Source organism: Stylophora pistillata, chromosome 2, assembly GCF_964205215.1.
Source record: "Stylophora pistillata chromosome 2, jaStyPist1.2, whole genome shotgun sequence".
In the NCBI taxonomy this organism is placed as follows: domain Eukaryota; kingdom Metazoa; phylum Cnidaria; class Anthozoa; order Scleractinia; family Pocilloporidae; genus Stylophora; species Stylophora pistillata.
In genome coordinates this window covers 43,051,149-43,071,092 of record NC_142520.1, presented here as the reverse complement: position 1 = coordinate 43,071,092, position 19,944 = coordinate 43,051,149, and the positions used below count along the sequence as shown (strand labels likewise).

At 36.8% G+C, this 19,944-nt stretch overlaps 2 protein-coding genes and 1 long non-coding RNA gene across 4 annotated transcripts; all 3 read right to left on the bottom strand.

Annotated features, from left to right (window-relative positions):
* Positions 1-608: 608 nt before the first annotated feature.
* On the bottom strand, positions 609-3,531 carry LOC148739642 (uncharacterized). Of its 2 annotated transcripts, XR_015997349.1 has the most exons (5): positions 3,485-3,531; positions 3,144-3,200; positions 2,611-2,667; positions 1,837-1,888; positions 609-761 (listed from the first exon to the last, which is right to left on the bottom strand). It is a non-coding gene; the product is annotated as an uncharacterized LOC148739642 (long non-coding RNA). The 2 variants fall into 2 exon arrangements; XR_015997350.1 differs by lacking the exons at positions 3,144-3,200; positions 3,485-3,531 and adding an exon at positions 2,899-2,948.
* Positions 3,532-9,668: 6,137 nt separating this feature from the next.
* Positions 9,669-10,799, bottom strand: LOC148739641 (uncharacterized). Its single transcript, XM_088749835.1, has 2 exons — positions 10,188-10,799; positions 9,669-10,043 (listed from the first exon to the last, which is right to left on the bottom strand). The coding sequence occupies exons 1-2, from the start codon at positions 10,255-10,257 to the stop codon at positions 9,796-9,798; spliced, it is 318 nt and encodes a 105-aa protein (XP_088605961.1). The 5' UTR covers positions 10,258-10,799; the 3' UTR covers positions 9,669-9,795.
* Positions 10,739-12,758, bottom strand: LOC148739640 (G protein-coupled receptor GRL101-like). Its single transcript, XM_088749524.1, has 4 exons — positions 12,609-12,758; positions 12,251-12,325; positions 11,039-12,035; positions 10,739-10,840 (listed from the first exon to the last, which is right to left on the bottom strand). Exons 1-4 carry the CDS (start codon positions 12,659-12,661, stop codon positions 10,739-10,741), a joined length of 1,227 nt encoding a protein of 408 aa, XP_088605650.1. The 5' UTR covers positions 12,662-12,758.
* Positions 12,759-19,944: the final 7,186 nt, after the last annotated feature.

The following is a 19,944-nucleotide window of genomic DNA, read 5'->3' as shown; positions in this document are numbered from 1 at the left end:
TTTATTCAGGATATCGAATTCCTTTTATACTAAGAGCAAGCTCCGAACAAGCTAAAAATTACCATGGTAATGAGCTAAACATTAGCTTTAAAACGGTGGAGCATTTCTAACCAAAACATTTACTAAGCTATGTTATTATTGATAATAAGGAATAACGTAAATAGGTAGTTCAGCATACAGACTAAAATGTCCTATTATATCAGGAGCGTAACCAGCTTTTCGACTTGTCGTGGGCCTCCACCACGAGAACGTTCAATTTTTGTTTTAAAATTTGCGAGAGTTCTATTTTAAGAGTCAAACAGGCGATAGTAAAATTGTAGGCCCAACCGTACAGGACTTTCGCCTGGCTGCACCCGTGATATCGTTGTGTTTCCCCTTTATCCATCCCGTTTGAATGTCTTCTAAGAACTATGGTCTACAGAAACATGCTAAAAGTAACAGACTTAGAATATCAGGTAGACATACATGTTACATGTTACATCCATAACAAAACGAAACGAATATGGCCTGCCGCTACATTTCTACTCAGGTATCCTACCTATGTAACCGAGTGATGAAGAGTTCACACAAGAAGCTTATTAACTAATGTAAACATCAAACTGATTAAAGAAAACGAAATTAAAATCATATTTTTCTGACTAAGGTATTACCACAGACAATACATATAGATTCCTACTCAAGAGTTATTTTTTCCTTTTCCTTGAATCTTCTAATTTTTCTGTAGCCCTCGCGGTGTCCATAGTACTGGTAATGTTAAATGTCTGAGGCAAAGGGAAAAAGCACGCTTAATACAAATTCATTCATCGATCCGTTGGCTACTTGATTTACCGACCCGATAGTCAGTCGTTAGTCAGGTGTAATCGGCACCTTGATTAAGGCAGCGATAATACAAATCAGTTAGTCTGTAACCATACCCATTGGTCAGATGGACAGTCTGCCAGACAGTCAGGCAGATAGTCAGCCCATCTGTCATTCAGCTACAGTTTAGCTAGTCAATTTAATCTCGCAGCGTACTGGCCAGCTACCCAGCTGGTCAGTTGACCAGACTGTCAATCAGTAAGCTGGTTAGTAACTTAAGGACCGCAGGCAGGTATCAACTTATAACCATAGGGAACGAGAACACTCCTCGGTTTTAGCCCATAAGCCACCCAGCAGTTTTTTGTCACACTTTTTCAAATCACACATCAACAATGAGTAGGATGCATGCAATAGCTTTGCAGGTGACTTTGAATGAAGACTTCTTATGTCCGAACATAGCTCCAATCATTGCAGTTGCAGTGAAATCTCGACTTTGAAATTGGTTTGAGTCAGCACGGGATTAAAAATTTAGAGTTACGTTGTGTTCTGTCACGCGTAACTCGTTGCGTCATTGTTTGGTTAAGCATAGTGGGATAGCAGGAGGCATGCTGTCAAAAAATAGAAAACAGTAATTTTGTGGGTGCTCCGGTGAAGACGCTTTCTCGTTTCACCTTAAACGTTTATTTTCAATAAACCCGGTTACACTGCCGAAGAAGAGTTCTGACCTCGTCTATTTTTTGGGTAATGGATCAGAGCTTGATGGATCGGAACACGTTGTGTGACTGGCATAAAAAAATTCAGTTTTGATTCAGATTATATCACATAGATGGGGCTCAAAGTACTGAAGGTTCAAGTGATCATGAACTACACATGCATATACACTGTATCGCATCGTAGATTTCACCCTACATCTCAAATATAAAATACCATATGTTTTATAAGATATATGTAACAAACAAAACCCAACTTCTTTAATTTTTAAGGGATTTGTTTTTAGGCACTTTTTCGGTCAGCGATTAAAGCAAACGTTTCATTTACCTTGGTTCGAGAGCAGAGAACTAAAGCCTGGTATCAAACACCTCTTTTTCTCCTGGATGGAATACCAAAAGAGACAAATAGAAATTCATTACAATGATATGAATCTGTTGTTACAAGAGATTATGAATTGACTACTGCAAACACAATTCTTGCTGGTCTGTGTAGACGAATGTTTTGAAACTTGAGGTACACAACATTAATTATAGTTGCTATTTCTATTCAAGGGATGTACAGCAAGGTAGCTATGTTTTCTGTATTTGAGTAAATACCTATCTCGCTAAAAATATGTTACAAAAAGTGAGACAGCTCCACATTATACTGGTCAGTATTTTAAGATAGGTTTTGACCCTTCATCACAACGAAGTATAAAAATACTCTTTTATCTCTCAACTGATCTGGTCACTTCTTGTGTGGATGATGACGTTTAGACCGAATACTTCAAACCTTCTAGAAGCAAAGTGGTGGAGTGATTATACGTCATATCTGTTGACTAAGTTAGAAGGAAAGTTACCTTCCTCTGCGATGTCCATGTCAGGCTCAAACGCATTTCCTTCTTCAAATTCAGATATGATGTATTAAAACAACTACTTTAGTACTTAATCGTTCAATATTGTCTCTATTAAGCTATTTGTCTCTTAAAATATTATTAGACCTTAACCAATTTTTCCACTAGAATTTAATATCCAGTGATTACCAAGTTATAAAAGATGCTTCAAGAACTCACAAAATGCCTTATTATCTTGAATAACTAATAAAACCCACAATTACCTTTACCTTTATCACTGGGCACTGGGATCTCTTCACTTGCTATTTGCTCCTCAGATTCAGCAGCTGTGTGAAAGCAAAGTTATTAATTACAATGCAGTATTTGCATAGTTACAGACATTGTTCCTCCGTAAGCTGACAAATAAATGTAAATGAATAAAGTGGTCTGCAGAGTAAACCCGGCCCATGGCCTGCTAATAAGCCAGCAAAATGACTCAGTTACCTGTCAAGTTCATAACACATGTTAAACAACGTAACCAGACGTGTCGTTTCTAAAAAGCAACTCATTGTCTTTACCTTCCTCAGTTGGCTTTTTGCGTTCAGGCTTACTTTCTCCATCTTGACCTGCAGAAGTACGATTGAAAAAGAAATTGTACTTATTGAATTATGTCCATTTGAATACTTGTAATATTGCAAAGTGAGCGAGAATTGTTGGTCGATCACAAGGGACAGCACATAACCCGGCCTGAATATTTGAGAATGCTAAAATAGCGTCTTAACCTCCTAACGACTAATCAAGAACCACTCTCTCTTTCTCTTACCTTGGTCACTAGACACTGGAATCTCTTCACTCTCCATCTGCATCTCCGATTCACCAGCTGCGTGAAAACGAAGTTGTTCATTAGAATAAAGTATTGATGCCTTTAAGGTTACGAATGAGATCTCATTGAGAATTACAGTCAATGTCACTGCGGAGGCTAACACAAATGCCATCATATAGATACAGGAGCCTTGATATACATCTGGCCCACTGTCTGCTATTAAGCCAGAAATTTCACCCAGCTAGTTGTTAAGTTAACAAACAGCTTGCCCTGTACGCGGGAGTAAATGCAACATATGTTGGACAGTGTAAAGTTCCTGAAAAGCAATTCATTCTTTATACCTTTAGTTGGCTCCTTGGGCTTAGACTTACTTTCCTGTTCTTGACCTGCACAAATAGATTTACAATAGATTGCATTAATCCAGTCATCTAAATTTGATTAAAAGCTTCAGAGCCTTCCATCAGTGTGTAAACTTTTACTGTCACATGTGTTCGAATACTACCTTCTTTTCTTCTTTAACTTCTTAAGAAAATTATTACTCGGGCTTTCCTGCGGAAGCCCGAGTCTGAAAATGCAAGCCAAAAGAGAGTGAGCAGTTTGAGAGTGCGAACTATTTGTGTTATCGTGAGCCCGCTCTTCGTAAACAACGTAATTTACAGAATGCTGTGTTTTGTGAAGACCGATTTGCAAATATTCCTGTCTTATAAGCTCATCCCACATGCAAACGCACACGCCGGTCGTGGAAGACCCACGCTAAATGATATCCAGTGTTTTCGGAATGGGCCGGTCCACGAACTTCATTGCTTGAAAGCTAGCCAAATGTGGAAAGTTCACACTAGTTTTCACGAGATAAGAAATGAACCATATGTGCGTTCAAACTACGAAAATACTGGCAATACTGTGATGGCCGATTCAACAACAAACTTTGATGCTGAGACGAACGCCTCACTTGCTGAAAAAATCAAGACTGTTCGTGAACACAACTTCGAAGGTGGCGCTAACAAACGATACTGTCAGAAGCAACTTAAATAGTAAGGTTATATATGTAACCTTAGGCCTTCCGTTAAATATCCTGTTTCTATCACTGGTTTTTATTGGGTTCAATGCTTGTAAGGTACGATTTGGTATTTCGTAAATAATCACTATTAACAATTGGTTCATGCGTTAGCGTGCGTTTATCAAGACTTGAAGCATGGGAGAAGTTTAGAGAGCATGAAAGATGCCTAAGAGTTGCACGAGTCGCAGCCGAGAGCAACTCTAGCTTCTTGAATGCTCTCCAAACTTCCCAAGTGCTTCACGTCTCGATGAACGCACAGCCGACACATAAACCAATTGTTTTATAACATATTCAACGCTGTAGTTGAGGCATAATGGGCAGAAATTCCCTCTACTACTTTCGGAAAAGTATTACGCTATGTTTCAATGACACGTTTTAGATTGGTCAAAAACTGACACGTGAATTCATGCGTGGAAATGAAGTTAGAGTTGCGAAACGAGATGAAACCGTTGATTGTTTTGTTTACCCTTTCACTGGGTTCTTTCTCGGGAGTTAAAAAAATTTCAATCCCAGGGCAGATTTTCATCGGCTTGTTCGCTTGTTGCCATGTCTAGTTTAACTTTTTTGGGGAAGTTTTCACCGTTTTTTAATGAAAAATGCTGAAGTCACTCGCGGGGCATTTGTTTGCAGACGTCACCAGCGTGTACAATGGGAAACTGAAACACGCTCGCGCAATTTAATCTGATTGCTTAACAATTGGTTCATGCTTTAACGTGCACTGTCGAGTTATGGAGCAAGAGGGAAATTTAGCTTCTTGAGTGCTCTCTAAACTTCCCACGTGCTCCATAACTCGATAGTGCACAGCTAAAAGCATGAACCAATTGTTTTATAACATAGCCGGTGGAATTGTGCATTAAATCCGACGCGAAAAATGGACAACAATATCAGAAATGATTGTTCGCGGTAAGCGAAATATTAGGCAAAATAGGAATTGGTTTTATCTCAAAATTTCTGTTCAAAGCTCGAGTGTAATTTTATTGCAGTTTAAGTACAAAATTCAAAGGGTGGGAAAATTGTCTTCGTTTTGGGACTGGTGGGCCGAGTCTTTGTTTGCATCCATTATTGTCGCGAAATGTATTATTTTTCCCCGCGCTAACAATGGCTGCACGAGCGAAAAAAAAAAATTCTGGCGAAGCGATTTGCTCACGCTTTCAGCGTGCACTATCGGGATTTAGAGCACGCGTTCGTATAATGAATTTGATTGCGCGGCTCTGCTACCTATGTTATAAACGAATTTACAAGCTATGTTATACTTGTACTCGTGTGTGGTGTGAATGCCATGGCTATAAAAAAAGCCCGAGTGAACGCTCCTCGAGCGTCTAGTTTATTCGATAGAAATGACGTTAGTACGTACTCAGTCGTTGATTTTGTTTTACTCAAGCCTTTAAAAAGTCGTTAATCTTGAACCAATTCTCAGGTATTATGCCCAGTGATTACCATGGTAAAAAAACAAACTCTTCGATAACTGATACAGTGCCTTGAGTGATTTACAAAAAAAACTACTTTCTCCTTTACTTTTGTCACTAGGCCCTGGAATCTCCTCTCTCCACCTGCTCCTCACCTTTACCAGCTGTGTGAAAGCAAAGCTGTTAATAAAGTTATATAGGATTTTATTGACAGCTGCTGTCACTGTCACTGCGTAGGCTACCACATATGTCGTCAACTAGTTACCAGGGTCTTAATAAATAACCCGGCTTGCTGACCGCTATCAAACCAGAAAACTTACAAACTGGCCGAGTTAGTCGTTGAGATCATGAAAATCTTTCATTGTAGGCGAAAATAAATGCAACACAAATCGGACAAATGTACAGTTCCTAAAAATCAATACATTATTTTCACCTTCCTCAGTCGACTTTTCAGGTTCAGCCTTACTTCCTCCTTCTTGACCTGTGCCATTAGGTTGAAAATTCATTGCATTAATCCAAACATTTAAATCTGACTACTTGCATTTGTTGGAGGGATTGAGTAACAGGAACATAACGTGAGTTTTCGAGAGCATTGAAACAGTCAGCTGCAAACTTCATCAACTTTTGGAATCTTTGACGCAGGGACATTAATTAACGCAATTGATATTGTCTCTGTTACTGCTGATACTGGATGAGTGCGTAACTATGACCGGGGTGGGAAAAAGGGGAAAGAAAAATTACAACGATTGAAGGAACAAAAAAGGTGATCAAATGTCAACTTTGTGATCAAATGTCTGTGAACTTCTAGCCAGGCGCAGCATGTAGGTGGAGCTAATCAAATTATTCCCCTCGGAATATGAACCCCATTAACTTGATCAAAACAGCAAACCAAAAATGACTAAATGTCAAGCTGCTGCTCGTTTTTCTAGAACTACCTTATATTGGAAGTTTCTGATATTATGATGGTATTATGCTCATTGAAACCCGCCTTAATCCCTATATATTTCAACTGTTGTATCAACAGCTATAAGCTACACCGATGATGACTGTCCATCATTAAGGAAGAGCTCTTGCAAGCACCTTAACCTTCGGTCACTTCTGTTTTCTGTCTGTAGATCCATCATGATAATTAATTCCATACAGAAGAGTACGTTAAAAAGAACTAGAATTTTGAACGTAAGAACGGTCCATCGGTGTTAGACACTTCTACTTACAGAGATATTCAATTATTACCTTCTTTTTTTGGCTTCTTCAGAAAATGATTTATTTGATAGAATAGTACATTACGACTCAGTAATTCAACTTTTTGCTTTACTTAAGCGTTTTCAAAAAGTCATTGATTTTCAACCAATTTCTCCAATAGAACTTTTTTCCAGTGACTACCTAAGTAAAAGCGAGGCTGCGATAACTCATTAAGTGGCTCAACCTCTTGAGTGACCAATCAAAAACCATTCTCTCTCCAATACCTTTGTCACTGGGCCCTGGAATGTCTTCACTCGCCACCTCCTCCTCAGGTTTGCTAGCTGTATCAAAACAAAGTTATAAATTAGAATAAAGTATGAATGCCTTCAAGGTAATGTTTTGGATTTATGTCTTATATTATATGGACTCTTACTGTCACGAGTAGACTGAAACAACTTCTGTCAAATAAACTGTGAAACCGTCTACATAGTAAACTCATTGCTCGCTTTTAAACAAGCAAATTGGCCCAGTTAGCCATCTGTGAAGCTTATGAACAACATGTATTGTAAGCAGGAGTAAATACAACATATGTTAAATAATTCGGAGTTCAAAAGATAAACTCATTGCTTTTTACCTTCGCTAGTGGGCTTTCCGGGTACAAGCTTACTTTTTCCCTCTTGCACTACACAAACAGGTTTTAAAAAGATTGCATTAATAAAACCATATAAATTTGATTATTTGCATTCTATGAAACTATCGAGAATTCTGGGTGGGGCACCAGGGACAGCACTCAACCCCAATTTCGAAGTAGTGTTTAAACAGTCAGATGTGAACTACTATCACTTCTTAATATCTTTGTTGAAGGGCCTTTAATCTCAGTTATCACTATTTTCTCCGTTACCTCCGGTCCTGGACTAGTGCAATGAGTGCATACCCATGTGGTTTCATGATAAACCTTAAAATGAATTGTTTTCACTAACTTCTTTATTTCCTTTATCTTTTTCTCTTCTTTTTCCTCTAAAACACAACAACCTACTGCACCTTCTTAGATAGTTCCTTACAATCTTTCTAGAAGATTCTACAGATTTACAACACGACTATTTTTAGTAACATTACATCATAGAGTTTTCCAGAATTTACGGCAAACAACTCGAGTTTCTATAAATAGACGTCACGTACTCATTTCGAAACCACTAGAACTTTCCTAAAGGACTACTCAAGAATGTTCTGGAAATCATAGGATAATCGATAAACGTGCCAAATAACATGTCTTCTGTCCACTTGACTTACATGCAACTGCCCGGTAACTTTTTAAAAGCAGTAATAATAATAATAATAATAATAATAATAGTAATAATGATAATGACTAAAGATCAAGCTAGTACTCGCTTTCCCTTATAATTTTTTAACAACCTTGAAATTCATGCCTCTTTATCTTACTTAAATCAAAGTTTCTATCGTTAAAACGCCCAATAATCGCGATATATTTTGAACCTTCTATCAGCTGCTTTAGTTACAACTACTGTCCGCCATAAGAAAGGTTTCTGCAAGCACATACCCTATCCTTCAGTCACCTACATTTTTTTCTGTAGATCCATTATGATATTTAACTCAATGTTAATTAGCACTTTCATAGAACTATGTAATTTTCATCAATAGAACCTTTTATCGGTGTAGACACAGAATTACCTCCTTTTCGTCTTTTTCGTCGGTATTGGCTTTCTCCATGATGAACAGTTACTGCAGCAATATCAAGTGCGCCCTTTATTTGACTAAACTGATAGTTGTTTCGTAAAGGCTCAAAAGCTGATTACTCAACTTATTCGAGTCTTGCTACGTGTAGATATAAACATAACTATTTACCCAAATAAGGTAATTTGTAACGAGAGCAAGAACAGTTCTAAACAATATGCACTGAGGAGCCTTAAATTTCACAATATACTTATACATCTATCTTAGTTAAATTCATGTACACTGATACTGATCCTTTGAAGGCTTTAACCAGGCGTGGATCATTTTCAGGGAAGAAATTTATTTGTGTGCACCTTTGAGGTGAATGCTTCTAATTTTGACCAATATCCTTTAGTTTGTCACCTCAAGACCATCAATTGCATTTCTCTAACAACAGCCGACTTGTCAATTGGAGGTTTTTCAATTGCGATAATCCGTTAGGTTCAGTGAGAAAGGAGGGAAATACCTAGCTAATGACATGAACTCATTCATAAGACTAACTTAGAATCTGTGATTTGATTGGTGAGGATAACGTTAATAATACAAAATACCGATCATGTTGATTTGACATAAAAAAATAAAAAAAATAAAAAAAACAACGCAGTCAGGTACTCCATGCGCCAGCTTGGTAGTAGCAGCTAAAAAATTTGGGTGGTAAAAGGCATCCCTAGATTCATTGTTTTATAATATAGTATATTGTCTTTCAAAAAAAATAAAAAATTGAAAAGGCCTTATACCTTTCACAGTCTTTTTAGTGGCTGGACGGGTGTCAAAAGCATCCTCATAATCTGTTTAAAGGAAAAAAGTCGAGTAAAGCATGTCATGATGCTTCTGTTTCGTGTTTTCTTCTTAAATATATTACTAAACAAAAGCAACGGCAATAATATGTATATTCTATTAATTAATAATTGACAAAATATATTACCAAGTTATCTAGATATTAAAAAAGACCTATTATATTTTCGGTCAAATTTATATGCAGAATTGGATGCGTGTAAGCGTAAAAATATTTGCACCAAAGTTCTAGAAATCATGATCAATTAGCTGAGTTCTCGATGGATATACACTTGTTATGTTACACAGCTCATATTTACATCTGCAAGAATGCGAGTATTATGTCAATTAAGTAATTATACCTGAGGAAGATGCACTTTCAGCCACTCTACAGGCTTGTTCCATCGCTGTCGACATAGCAAAGGGATTTTTTTTAAGTTAGAGTTATTTATCATATAATAATTTGAAAGAATAAATATTCTGGTAGATTTAAATGTTTAGACTACATGTACCTGCCAAGGGAGTTGGGTTGCAAAGCCATCAACAGCAGTATGAAGGTTGCAAGTTTTTCGGGTCGAATAATATCCTCGATATGTTTCCCATATAATTGTTTTACTTCACTATTTACAAGTTGCTGTCTAAAAATAAGTAAACAGAGGGAGCACGGACCTGATTGAGGAGCAGGCAATTCAGGGGCTTCCACTTCTGGAATGTCGTGTTGGTCTATTACTTGCATTTCAATATGTTCTCCTATGGGGAAGAAAATGAAAGAAAAAAAACAGGATTCCTAACAACTTTTCCATCTTTTCTTTTCTTTGCATTACACAAAAAAAATTCCCAGGTAGAGAGGGGATATTTTATGTATATTTAAATTGAGAAGAACTATATTTTTACCCTCTTCGTTCATAGCATGTGCATCTTCATTTCCAATCTGTCCCTGCTGGTCATTTTCTGCTTCTTCCATATTATAAAACAAAAAAAAGAACAAAAAAAAAAACCGAGAATAAGTCAATGTCAGACTTTTCCAAACATTTATTACATAAAAATCATTCCGCTACAAGTTAGGTTTGTATTAATCTTCTTACCTTGAAATTGAAGACAGAGGTTGATTATTCTCTATTTTGATAATTATTTACAAATTTCCGCTCACACTCTTATTCAAAAGGATTCGGCGACTAGCTTCAATTTGCTTCAACATTCCTAATACATGGCTTTGAAGATACTAACCTCCACAACTCGAACTGAAATAATGATTTCTTATTGGGTCGTCCCCCATTAAACTTTCTTTGTCCCCATTTATGATTGCTTTTCGTACGCCTCAGGTGTAAAAAAGTTTAGAACAAATTATTAAAAGGAAACTTGTTTGTCATTACAAAATTTGTTAAACCTTGATATTTCTTTATTTCGAGGTGGGAGGCACCATCATTGTTGTCAAATTTGCTATTTTAATATTGGAAAACTGTACCTTCTTGATTTTGTCCTCTGCAGAAAATAGATTGAACATTGGACCACATCTTCCTCAGTTTAGGTTTCAATACAGCTTGCACCTGCACATTTGAAATTTACGGAGAAGTTTGTGTAAGACTTTCGAATAATCTCTTTTAAATTTAGGCGGGTCTTAATGGTCATTGTTTATTATGTTAGTCGTCACAATTACAAAATTAAGTTGCCAGCCTGCTCTGACACGAAAGAAAGTTCCAACATGTCATGTCCTATTTAAAAGTGGTAAAAAATAAACCTGTTACCTGTGGAGTAGAAAGTGTATACAGCAATGGGTTGATAGCTGAATTGATCGGCAGAGCGAACACTGCAATCCACACTGCCAGATCGCCAGGTGGATCAAATGTTTTTTCGACGTGAGACTTGATGCCGATAGCAATGATTGGTATCCAACACAGGAAATCGGTCAGAATAATGAAGAAGACTCTTTTGGCAAGTGCTCTTTCTCTTTTGGCCTGCGCACTTTGTGCTCTTGCTTGTATTTCACGAACAGTTCCATGTGCACCGAGCCGTCTACTTGACGACCATGATTTCAACAAGATGGCAATATAAGCCACCATAATGAAGATGAAAAGAGAGAAATTTAAAACGATAAAGATGGAAGTGGAGTATTCCCAGCCTTCTTGTAATTGTGGGGAAAGTTGCAGGGGCAGGCACACTACGTTTTTGCCATAATACCAGTCACCAAAATAGCGCATCCCAGACAAGGGAAGGAATGCCATAACGCCTCCCACCAGCCAGATAACTGCGCACGCTAGACGAGCCTGCCTTGCTGTAATTTTTGCAAAAGTGTAGGGAAACACAATGTTCTTGAGCCTGTCCCATGCAATCAAAGAAATCATCATAACTGACACCTCACTTGAAAGGATAGACATGGCGCCATTGAAATGACAAAACCAACCAGTGCGCCACTCATAGTCGTGCAGGTAGTATTCCCCCCACCATTGCAGGTCTTTTACAGCTATAATGATAAGGTAAATACCCATGATGCCGTCTGAGATACCCAGATTCACCAACATGATAGACTGGACCACATTGTTATCAGGGAAAAAATACTGCCACCCAACAACAAACAAAGACCCAAACAACGACATAAGACCGACAACCCAAAGACTTCTCCTTGGAGCAAGGTTACGGAACATGGAGTGACAGCTTGCGAAGTTGTCATTGAAAGAATAGTCGCAATCGGCATCCTGCCTGAAAAGATCGAGGTGGCAGCACATTAGGTTGGTGTCCAAAGTCCTAGATTTGGAAAAAAAAAAAGAGAAGAAATATTTAATATTAATAACAACCTTACACGGATAGAAAACAATGGGCATTCAGTGATCCAGATACATTCAAGGTTAATGATCTGCAGACGATTAATAATTGTTGATTGATTGATAACATACACTCTTATTAGAACAGTTTTTTAAAGGGGTGATTGAAGTAATTGTTTATTATGGACGGAGTCTTACACTCTGATAATGTGCTTCAACTGCTGGGTGAAAAATCCTCTAGGGAGCTCAGCCATCAGGTTGTAGTGCATAAACCTGCAGTTTTGAAAAATAATCGGAAAAACATTAAGTTGGATTATATAGAAATTAAACCAAAAAAATTAATTTGGCTTACTCCAAAAAATGTATTTGAATTGGAAAAATGAGACTCATTTATTACTGTTAAAAAAAAAACAGAAAGCACAAAAAAAGAGGGAAAAAAAAAACAAAAAAACCCAAGAGCACTAAATATTTCATAAGAAAGCTCAGCTTTGTAATTAATTTTATGCAACAAAGTTTACTTGCTTAGATGAAAATCTCTCATTTTCCGTACACTTACAAAAATCGCAATTCGTGGGCAAAGGTGAAAGTCGTGCTGGAAACGTTTTGCATCTTATTGCCGAAGATATCTCTGAAACGAATAACATAATAACTCACAATTAGTTAGTAGACAGGGTCTCACGATTCTCTGTTTCCTCATAAATTTACGTGGCCCTGCTGTGAAACTATCTGGCTCTCAACCATGGGTGTCCGCGTTTTTCTTAAATCTAACCTTGCTTGCTAAAAGTATGTTCATAAAAGACCATATTTTTAGTCAAACATAAGTCACTACAGCAGTACTTTGTTAATCAGCTTATTTTTATTTACTTGATCTTAAAATTTGTGAACTAATGCCTGAGATTTTAAATGCTTCTGTTATACTCTTTCCATTGCTTCAAGTATTCTATTTTTTTTTCTATTTGTGATTCACTGTACTCACAGAGCTTTGAGGTTTTCGACGCCTTTAAAAATTTTGTCAGGCAAAGTCTCGAGTTTGTTCTCCGAGAGATATCTTAAACAGGCGAAAGGAATAAAAGATAAATAATATAATACTGTAGCATAATATGATTGCAATTGGGTGTGGCACATTACATTTAATCGATGGCAGAGTTAACATTACAATAATCTTGTAATTTTGCTGTTATCAACTGAGTTGATAAATGTAAAATGGCCTCCGTAAAGAATTTAAAAAAGCTGACGTTTTGAGCGTTAGCCCCTCGCCAGAGCTGTGTATGGTTTGCGAATCCACTCATCTTGGGAAAAGGTTTCAACTCTGAGTGTACTTACAATTCAAACAACTTTACCAAGCCCTGGAACTGATCTTCATGAAGCCTCTCAATTTTATTGTAGTCCAATTTCCTGAAGAAAGCACCATGGAAAGTTTAGACTACATAATTATGCAGAAGTAGCTGTGGAGTGATATCTTTAACACTTTTTTTTTCTTTTTTTAGGTTACTACCGTAGTTCAGGTAAGGCAGTGACAATGCTTTCTCCAATAAAATAGCTCTCAGTTTTCATTTCTTACTCTTCAAAGAAAAACATTAGACATGAGAATAATACTTTCAAGGTTAAGCACGAAAAATCCCAAGTCTATTCCCAAGCGCCTTCATGAGGTCTATTGTTTAAAGCTGAATTTGGAAAAAGGTTTATGATCCATTTCCTGTTACAAATTACGAACTTATTGGGTAGTTTGATCCTCCAATACAATAATATTATATATAATATTTTAAAGGAAACTAATGTTTGCCTTCTGAAAGTATATTATAATTAGAGTTGTCATAATCTAGGAGGCTGTTGTATTTACCACATTCTAAAATTTTCAATACAATCTTTAATGTCAATAAGAATATTACTCACAGAAATTCTATCGCTGTAATGTTTCTGAAGATGTGCGGTGGCAGATTTCCAAGTTCGTTGTTTGACAAATCCCTACAAGAGATCCCCACAGTTACAAAGAATTTGCTAATGATAGAATTACCATCAACTGATTCATAGAATAATAATTATTGGCAGTTTGTGCTGAAAAACTTTCAAAAAGTGTCTTATTACTTGTGTAGTGGCCTCCCTTTTTCAATTTATTTCCCCCAAACCTTTAGCACATATTCCCAGGAAGAAGTCTTATGTCTTCAAATTCAGCTCAAAAAAACCCAAGCATATTAAACTTGCTAAGAACACAATAATAAAGAACAACTAGAACATGAGAACATCTGTCAACATCTTTTGAGAAAAAATGACATGAAATATGTTTCCCTTATAAAAAATTAAAAAAGAAGCCAATCAAGGAAACATCCACTTTCGACATTTTTTTTTGGGCGGGGGGGAGGGGAAACTCCTCACAGCAGTGAAATAATTATAAAATAAAACAAAACAAAGAAACAAAAAACAAAAAAAACAAAAAAAAATAGGTAGAAAAAAAATAGCAACGTCACCGGAAGAAGAAAGATAATATCCAAATGCAAGCTATTTCTTTTGTCACAACTATTATTATTTTTATCATCATTATCATTACTATTATTATTGTTATTACTTTTATTACTATTACTATTTCATCATCATTACTATAATTATTACTATTGCTATTATTACTAGCAAATATATAAAATAATAACTTAGTAATTATTTTATTCTATTTATCGTAGGTGTCCCCTATTAGTAGAGGGCTTGCCTCTCGGCTAGCTTATTTTCCTGACACTTAAATAAAGTTTCTATCTATAGATCTATCTATCTATCTATAGATCTATCTATCTATCTATCTAATAGCAAAATTATCCGGCTGGCGCAGGTATAGGTTAATGGTTTATCATATGTTAAAAGCTTGTACTTCATTCAGCAGAAAGAAACCTAGGAGTTGTTGAGGCTGCTATTATACAGAAGCTTCTAAACTTTTAAACCTCCAAGTACCTTAGCATTACTTTACAAAGCACATCAACTGCATAAAATAGCATTCTGTTATTCATCTACATGATCAGATTTACAAAGTCAAGCTGGAAAACTCCATGATGTTTGAACTGTTACAGCTGTGCCTTTGTAAACAATATGTTAAAAACTATCATTTGGTTCTACCCAATTATCTTCTTTGTTAAAAAGCCATCTCACTCACAGATGTATCAGCTTGGAAAGGCTGCTAAAAATTCGGTGTGATAGACTCTTCAACTTGTTATTTGACAGATAGCTGTTAGGAATGATGAGACAAAAATGTCTTTTCATTAAGACTGTAGGTCATAATTTATAAGCAAAAATACAAACAGAGGCTGGTCATCAAAAATTATAAAAAAGTGTAGTCAAATCTGGGCAATACGCTCATTTTAGAAAAAGGACTGTTAAATCGTTTGTCTCGCAATTTGTCAAACAATTAAACGTCCGTTTATCTATAAAACCAGGAGGAACAGCACCATTTTTGTTTATTGCTTATCATGGTTACTGTCGAGTATATACATATTGCCCATTCATTTTGGTAAGGTCAATATTTCTAGCAAAAGAAGAAACTCGTAGCTGACAATTTTACAATTGCTACCACGCCCAACTCTCTTGTGTTGGGAGAGGTAGGCTGGTTCCCCTTTCATTTAAAATCATTCTTAGGGTAGAAATAATTAGAGAAATTATCGAGCTCTTAATCTCAGAAGATACCAAAATAGGTAAAAAAAAGGTAAAAATATCCCATAACGACTAGAAACTTTATGGCACGCATGATTTCATTGTTGAATGACTGCAGACCTTACATTGATCATTAGAAAAACAAAGATCAAAATTTCAGACGGTTCAATTGGTAGGTTATGTCTTTGGTGCTTATAGGAATATAATTAGTTATGAAATATTACAAGTGACTGATATTTCTTTCAGTCTTTAATAAATGTTTGGAATAGTGACAAAGAGTTGAGCAGTCAGTAAGCTAATACCTGAGGAAAGGATCTCCAAAAACACTTACAGTTCCTGCAGGTTTTCTAGATGTTGAAATAGTTCAGGAGGTAATTCAGTGATGTTGTTGTCTTGCAACCATCTATTTTGAAGTAGAGAAACATGATTAGTTGTATCAAATCCAGCTATCTCTATCAATTGAAAGTAGCTTCTAACTGACCTGTCTTTTGTCATTAAAGGGAAAGAGAGATTAAAAGAAAATGAAAAGAGAAAGCATGGGAAAAATCAACGACAAACGAATGGTTGGGAAATGGAATGCTTCTACTTTACAAAACATTTTTTTTTAATACTGAGCTGCAACATTTAATTCACAACTTAACAAATAACCACATTATGCAAAGTAATACTGTAATTGTGTCTTTTTCCACATTTTTCGAAAAGTTTAAATTATAAGTTATTTTCTTTGTATTAAGAATGTTTGTATTAAAAATGTGATTATCTGCTTTTGTTGATCCGTTTTCTTTACACTTCACAGCACAAGTCATAATGCAGATCTTGAAACACTTTGACCTAGCAAAGGGAAATGATAAACTATTTCGATGCAAAGTTCTGTTTTGAGGTCAAGGAATTTATTCTCCAACAGTATCTGATATTTACTCACAGTTCTTCTAACTCTTCCATGCGTTTGAAGGTGCTTCCATTAATTCCTTTCAGGTCATTGTCATTCAGGCGTCTGCGTTATTTACCATAAAAAACCGATTATTAGTTCACGCGTCTGGTTAGAGGGATTACTGTTGGTGTTATTAATGACTGATGTTTTGACAATTAAGCAAAAGTGACATCAGTGACATCGAGTGAGGAGTTGCTCAAACCAACTTTACCCAAAAAAGATATGCTTGGTTTAGTAATGACACTATGTTAATAATAAAAAATATAATGGAAATCTTTTAATAAAGACGCCTCGTCATGACTGTTCTATAGTGAATGAATCACATAAAAAGTAAGTCGTGGCAAGATGTCTGATATCTGAGGCTTTTAGAGCTCAGTGTTGTGCATCAAGGGAGACACATCTTTGCTGCGCTATCAGAAATATAGGACGATATATTATCTATCACTGAATCTGTAAATTCCTGTTCTTCTGTACACTAGGAATTGATCAACAGGTGATAAATAGCCTGAAATCCGAGTTTTTAATCCATGGGTGTGAGAGTTGGCCCCTGGTATCAGTTGTACATGATTTGGTTCTTTACTCTGGAGGGCTGACTGTCCACCATAATTATTCACTTTTTCCAAGGCTGAGGAGAGAAAATATGCCTCTGACATCCTTATAAGGTAAATGGCTATACCAAAACATTTCTCCGTATCTGCCAGAAACCATAATTGCAGCTAGTAACAATACTGATGGGAAAGAACCAGTAACTGGTTTTGTTGTTATTCCTTACATCTAGAGTATTATGGAACCCAAGAAAATTTTCAAAAGCCACAACGTTCAAGTTGCTCAAAAACCTTTTCAGACTACAGAGCATATTTTTGCCAAAGCTAAGGATCTTGTCACGAAAGAACAACAAACCGACGCTATTTATACTATTCCGTGCAATGACTGTGATCACGAGTATATCGGAGAGACCAAACGTTAGTTTGGTAATCGGTTGAAAGAGTACCAAAAAGTGGCCCCTTTTTGCAGAAAAGAAAATTCAGCTTTATCGTAGCACACATGCCTGACTAATCATACAGTTGGGTGGGATAATTTTAAAATGATCACCACTAATCGACCACCAGTGCCCTTGTTTGGAAGCTTGGCACATCAACCCCGCCCACGTTATCATAACCAGAAATCATGTAGTGTCTCTTTAACCACCGACGGAAATATCTCCACTGACTTCTACATCAAACCCACAGACAAACATATGTATCTATTGTACTCTTCTTGCCATCCATTACATACTAAAAGAGCCATTCCGTTCAGTCCAGCACTCCGCCTACGACGAATCTGTTCAACATACAAAGCTTTTAAGACTCGCGCCACTCAACTTACCACATACCTTCTCAAACGAGGTTACAGCCATAAATTCGTCACCAATCAAATACAACGCGCCGCTGACATCTCTCGCACACTTACCTAACAAACTAAAGACGTAAAAAAACCTAACCTTATTCCATTTATAACTACTTTTAATCTGTCGCTTCCTCGCATCTCCAACATTATCATAAAACACTGGCATCTGCTGCTGTCTTCTAACCGCTACAAGAAAGCTTTTCCTCAGCTGCTAGTTGTTGCATTCAGACGCTTCCCCAACCTTCGCGACACATTTGTCACAGCCAAACTCCCCTCCAGTTCTACCACTTCCCATTCTCAACTTCCCCAACCCCCCGGCTCTTTCCATTGTGGTAGTAACTGTGCTACTTGTCCCAACATCTCTGACGGACATAATAACTATACCCTTTTTTTCTACCTGCGAAACACGTACTATTAAATCTCACTTGACCTGTGACACTAAAAACTTTATCTACTTAATACAATGTAACCGCTGTAACTTACAGTACATAGGAGAAACTAAACGACGCTTAAAAGACCGTTTTAATGAACACCGCTGTCCCATTGATAAACCTAACTCTAAATCTAAATCTACTACAGTGGCAAAACACTTCCTTTCCTCTCCCAATCACTCTGCTCACGACATGGAGCTTATCGCCATCGAAAAAGTGTTTTCCAAGAGAGACTCGATCCGCAAGGCCAGGGAAGCTTTTTTTAATTTCAAGAGGCAATACTATTAATCCCGATGGCCTTAACGCTCGCGAAGAAATGTATTAGACGGTTTTTCCTTCTACAATTCTTACCTCTCGTTACTTATACAATTTACCCTACTCTATTTCTATTTTTACTTACTATTTCTATTTTTAATTGTTCTCTCATTGTCAATCAAATTAGTTTTACGTATTTCTGCTGTTACATCATACAGCTATCTATAAAGTATCACCCTAACTCTATGTAGATTCCCACTACACCTGAAGAAGGCTGCATGGTTTGGCCAGCCGAAATATAGTGCTCCGTCTTAAAACTTAACTACGTTGTGTCGGTCTCGCCTCTATATTTATATTTCTACCAAAATGGCCGCAAACATGCGCCTAAGCGCGGAAATGCGGACTAAATATGGCTGCAAAGTATAAAGGAAATAATGGGGAAATAAGAACAGTTTGCATTTTGTACTATTACTGCTAGAAACCTAACGTTCACCATCATCAATAGATAGAATCAGAGTTCGGACACAGGTAACCCAGGCTCACTGTTTGTGTTACGTACACGTGGTTTTAAAAGGAGAGAACATATGAGGCGAAGTTTAGCAGTGTTCCAGATAAGAGACGGGTCTCGGGTCAAAAACCCAACGGCAACCGCTACGTGACCCGACACTGATTAAAAGTAAAATCGGCTAAACTACTTGTTTAGATTAAAATAATATAATTATGAAAGAAAACAAAAGTAAATAAACGAGTGAAGTTTCCAATGAAAAACGATTGAAAGCAATAACTAATACAAGATATTAAGGAAAAGAAGTTTGAAAAGAGGACTCAACAAAACTCCAAAGGCTACTTGACTTGCGAATCATTCGGTCCTCTGTTCATTTAGCAAATAAAAGAGAACGTGCCCCTGAAATAAAAATTGCCTTGCTGTAGCATTGTTAATTTCCATACTTGTTAGTTCAGAATAAAATAAATACAGTTCGATGATCTCTGTAAAGCTCAAGAAACTGAGAAACTATGCATCTGATTCATACGTGGCGGCGGCTGACTCGTGTGATTTTCTCCTCGTTTAGCTAGCACGTAATCAAATTCTTCCCCGATCGAATTTCATTTCTTTGTAAACAAGATTCCATAAGGTTACACCATAGTCACACCAGGTCCCGGTTGTTCGAAGGATGGATAACGCTATCCAATGGATAATTCTCTATCATCTGGATAACGCGGTACGTTTACTTGTCACATCCAATAAACAACGATTTATC